The sequence below is a fragment of the Natator depressus genome, chromosome 14 (assembly GCF_965152275.1).
Source record: "Natator depressus isolate rNatDep1 chromosome 14, rNatDep2.hap1, whole genome shotgun sequence".
Classification (NCBI taxonomy): domain Eukaryota; kingdom Metazoa; phylum Chordata; order Testudines; family Cheloniidae; genus Natator; species Natator depressus.
This window is the reverse complement of record NC_134247.1, coordinates 46,441,688-46,445,393: the sequence shown is the minus strand read 5'-3', so window position 1 is coordinate 46,445,393 and position 3,706 is coordinate 46,441,688. Positions and strand designations below refer to the sequence as shown.

The 3,706-nt window shown below is 53.9% G+C and overlaps 1 protein-coding gene across 1 annotated transcript; it reads left to right on the top strand.

Moving 5' to 3' along the window:
- The first annotated feature begins 518 nt into the window (after positions 1–518).
- LOC141998087 (uncharacterized) lies at positions 519–3,706 on the top strand. The gene is made up of 5 exons (XM_074970722.1): positions 519–687; positions 2,315–2,707; positions 2,817–2,936; positions 3,181–3,218; positions 3,596–3,706. Exons 1-5 carry the CDS (start codon positions 519–521, stop codon positions 3,704–3,706), a joined length of 831 nt encoding a protein of 276 aa, XP_074826823.1.

The window sequence follows — 3,706 nt, the reverse complement described above, 5'->3', positions numbered from 1 at the left end:
ATCGGCCATTTTGTTGCCCAGTCCCCAAGTTTAGTGAGATCCCTTTGTAATTCCTCGCAGTCTGCTTTGGACTTAGCTGTCCTGAGTGATTTGACGTCTAACGTCTCTGTGAGCATCTGCCGTGCCCAGAGCAGTGTTGATGTTGGGTCTCTGCTGGGGTGGAAGTGAAAGCCCTGTGCAGTGTGTTATCGAGAGTGTTGTGAGCAATGGCAAGGTGGACAGGAACACACAATTCTTTCCCCTTTGCTTCTTCTCTCCGTGCTGCTAAGGTTTCGGGCGACTGGGGCGTGTCTTGATACCACTCCTCGTCGTTTTCCTTTGATGTAATGTTTTTTGCCCTGGTTCACGAAGGTCTCACAGTGCTGCAGAGCCCCGTTGTCCGAGCGTATGTCGGCGAGACCGCGACACTCAGCTGCTCCTTCACGAACAGATGGGGCAGCGTGGCCAATGTGAGGTGGACGAGAGTACCCGGGGTTGTGCTGGAATCTCACCATCCCTTCTATAAAGGACGGCTCAGTATGTCCGGCCTGGATCTGTTCCGGAACGGGCAGGCCACGCTGACCCTGTCGGAGCTAGAGAAGTGGGACTCTGGTCTCTATCAGTGTCACGTCAGCATCCGACAGGGAGAGAGCGGGACAGGAGCGGGCACCGAGCTGCAGGTGATGGAGAGAAAACAGAGTGACACAGGTGAGGTGGGGAATGGGGGTACGGAGCCTTCCCTCTCTATGGGGTGCCAGCGCCGATCCGGCCCCAGGGTTGGGGACTGGCTGGCTCAGGAGGTGGGAATGGGTTATGGGGCTGTCCCCTCTATGGGGCGTTGGTCCAGGAATCTCCTAACCCCTCATTTCTATTGTCTAGGGTTTCCAGGGGGACGTCCACATACCCCACCCCTAGGTCCATCTCTGTGTGTCCATCCATCCACCTACCCCACCCCGAGATCCATCTCTGTCTGTCCGTCTGTCCATCTGCCCCACTCCACTATATTCAGCCCTATCTGTTCATATACCCCACCCCTAGATCCATCTCTGTGTGTCCATCCATCCACCTACCCCACCCCTAGATCCATCTCTGTGTGTCCATCCATCCACCTACCCCACTCCTAGATCCATCTCTGTGTGTCCATCCATCCACCTACCCCGTCCCTAGATCCATCTCTGTCTACTCATTCAGCCCTACCCCTACATCTCATCTATCTGTTTATCTATGTACCCATCTATCCCACCCCAAAAAGAATATCTATCTATCTATCTATCAACATAGATCTAGGGGTGGAGGATTTGTGCATCGATGCATAGATAGATGTGGATATGTCACATCAGGTCAATGAGAAGTATTCTGTTTCCATAAAACAAATATTTCATTTCAGTATTGACTCTTCTTAATAATATCAAATCAAACCAGTCTGGAAATGCAAAATCAAATCATTCCCTTTTGACCCTATGAAAAACGCTTTCTCTGCCCCAGTTTTAAACCAATTGTCACCCTGTCGACGAGACGGCATTTCCCAAGAGGAAAACGTTCCGTCAGGACAAATTCTGACCCCCTCTAGTTTGAAGCACAAATTGTATAAAGTGGAGGCATGTGTTTGTGGTGTATTTAAAAGGGCTAAAATGACAAGCTGCCATTTTAATTTGTAAGGGAGTTTCCTGGTCCTTTAAAGGGGGAAGCCGTTCCATACCCCTCATTGTTTTGGTTGCCCTTCTCTGTACCTCTTGCAATTCTAATGTATCTTTATTTGATTTGAGGCGACCAAAACTGCACGCAGGGTCCAAGGTGCGGGCGTACCATGGATTTCTATAGAGGCAATAGGATATTTTCTGTCTTTTTCTCTCTCCCTTTCCTAATGGATGCTCACAGTCTGGTGACTTTTTTCACGGCCGCTGCAGATTGAGTGGATGTTTTCCAAGATCTCTCTTGAGTGGTAACAGCTAATTGAGACCCCATCAGTTTGTATGTACAGTCGGGATTCTGTTTTCCAATGTGCATGACTTTGCATTTTCCACCATTGAGTTTCATCGGCCATTTTGTTGCCCAGTCACCCAGTTTAGTGAGATCCCTTTGTAATTCCTCGCAGTCTGCGTTGGACTTAGCTGTCCTGAGTGATATGACGTCTAATGTCTTTGTGAGCATCTGCCATGCACGTAGCAGTGTTGATGCTGGGTCTCTGCTGGGGTGGAAGTGAAAGCCCTGTGCAGTGTGTTATCGAGAGTGTTGTGAGCAATAGCAAGGTGGACAGGAACGCACAATTCTGTCCCCTTAGCTTCTTCTCTCCGTGCTGCTAAGGTTTCGGGCGGCTGGGGCGTGTCTTGATACCATTCGTCGTCGTTTTCCTTTGCTGCTGTAATGTTTATTGCCCTGGTTCACGAAGGTCTCACAGTGCTTCAGAGCTCCGCTGTCCTCCGAGCATCCCCCGGCGAGACCGTGAACCTCAGCTGCTCCTTTGAGAACAGTCAGGGCAGCGTGGCCAAAGCGACGTGGACTCGAGCACCCGGAGTCGTGCTGGAATCTGAGCATCCCTTCTACAAGGGGAGGCTCAATGTGTCCGACCTGGATCTGCTCCGGAAAGGGGAGGCCACGCTGACCCTGTCGGGGTTGGAGGAGCGGGACTCTGGTCTCTATCAGTGTCAGATCAGCATCCACCAGGGAGAGAGCGGGACAGGAGCGGGCACCGAGCTGCAGGTGACGGGGAGTAACCAGAGTGACACAGGTGAGGTGGGGAATGGGGGCACGGGGCCTTCCCCCTCTGCGGCCCCAGGGCAGGGGATTGGCTGGCTCAAGGGGCTGAGAATCCCCTAACGCTCCTCTCCATCGCCCAGGTAAAGAACCTGCCCCCGTAGGGTGCTGCGCCCGGGAGCTCCTGTACCAGGTCGCCATCGCCTTGGGGCTCCTTCTCATCCTCGGCCTGGTGTCCACCCTCCTCTTGAAGAGATGCCGAGGTACCAAACCGGAGCCTTCCCCCCACTAAACTCCTGTCCCCATGGGCCAGGGCCTCTGCTTGTGAACACATCCTAGCGGCCGTCTGTCCTCTGGGTCCATGCTGGGCTGTCTGTCCATATATCTAACCCCCCTACGTCCTTCCTTCTCCTCCCATCCCTAGATCTCTGCAGCTTCCCTCTTCACCCCAGACTCTCTCTCACACTCCTCCGTTTTAACGTTCCTTTCTTCTCCCTTCTTCTGCAGTGCCACCCCCTTCGCAACCCCGCCAGTGGCAGCCAAAGGTGAGACAATGCAGGCTGGGCCCTGTTCCATACAGTGCTTGGGTCTGGTCTCCGGGTGCCAATAAGGACTGGTACAATACAGTGAGGGGAGAGAACCCAGGAGTCCTTGCTCCCATCCACCCTGCTCTAACCCCCCAGTCCCTTCCCAGAGCTGGGGATAGAGCCCAGGAGCCCTGGCTCCCAGCCCCGCTGCTCTACCCAACTTGACCCCACTCCTCTCCCAGAGCTGAGGAGAGAACCCAGGAGTCCTGACTCCCAACCCCTCCAATCTGGGGTAACACTGTGGGATTTGTTCCCTGGGAGCTGCCTAAATTGGCCAGAATTAAGAGATCAGATCTGGGGTGACGCCGTCCTCACAGCGTGTCTGTCCAACACAGGGCCACGGCAGCCGGGGGGCCGAGGAAAGCGAGAGCCTGCACTACGCAGAGATTAAAATCCAGACTCCAGGACGCAGGGAACACACCTCCAACCACGCCCAGCGGCGCTGA

What these genes read in the sequence shown, in the direction of transcription:
- LOC141998087 (XM_074970722.1), top strand. Translation starts at nt 519, where the DNA reads ATGTCCGGCCTGGATCTGTTCCGGAACGGGCAGGCCACGCTGACCCTG. An exon ending in GAGTAACCAGAGTGACACAG is followed by an intron (nt 2,708 to 2,816) that starts GTGAGGTGGGGA and finishes TCCATCGCCCAG; the next exon opens with GTAAAGAACCTGCCCCCGTA. An exon ending in CCCGCCAGTGGCAGCCAAAG is followed by an intron (nt 3,219 to 3,595) that starts GTGAGACAATGC and finishes TGTCCAACACAG; the next exon opens with GGCCACGGCAGCCGGGGGGC.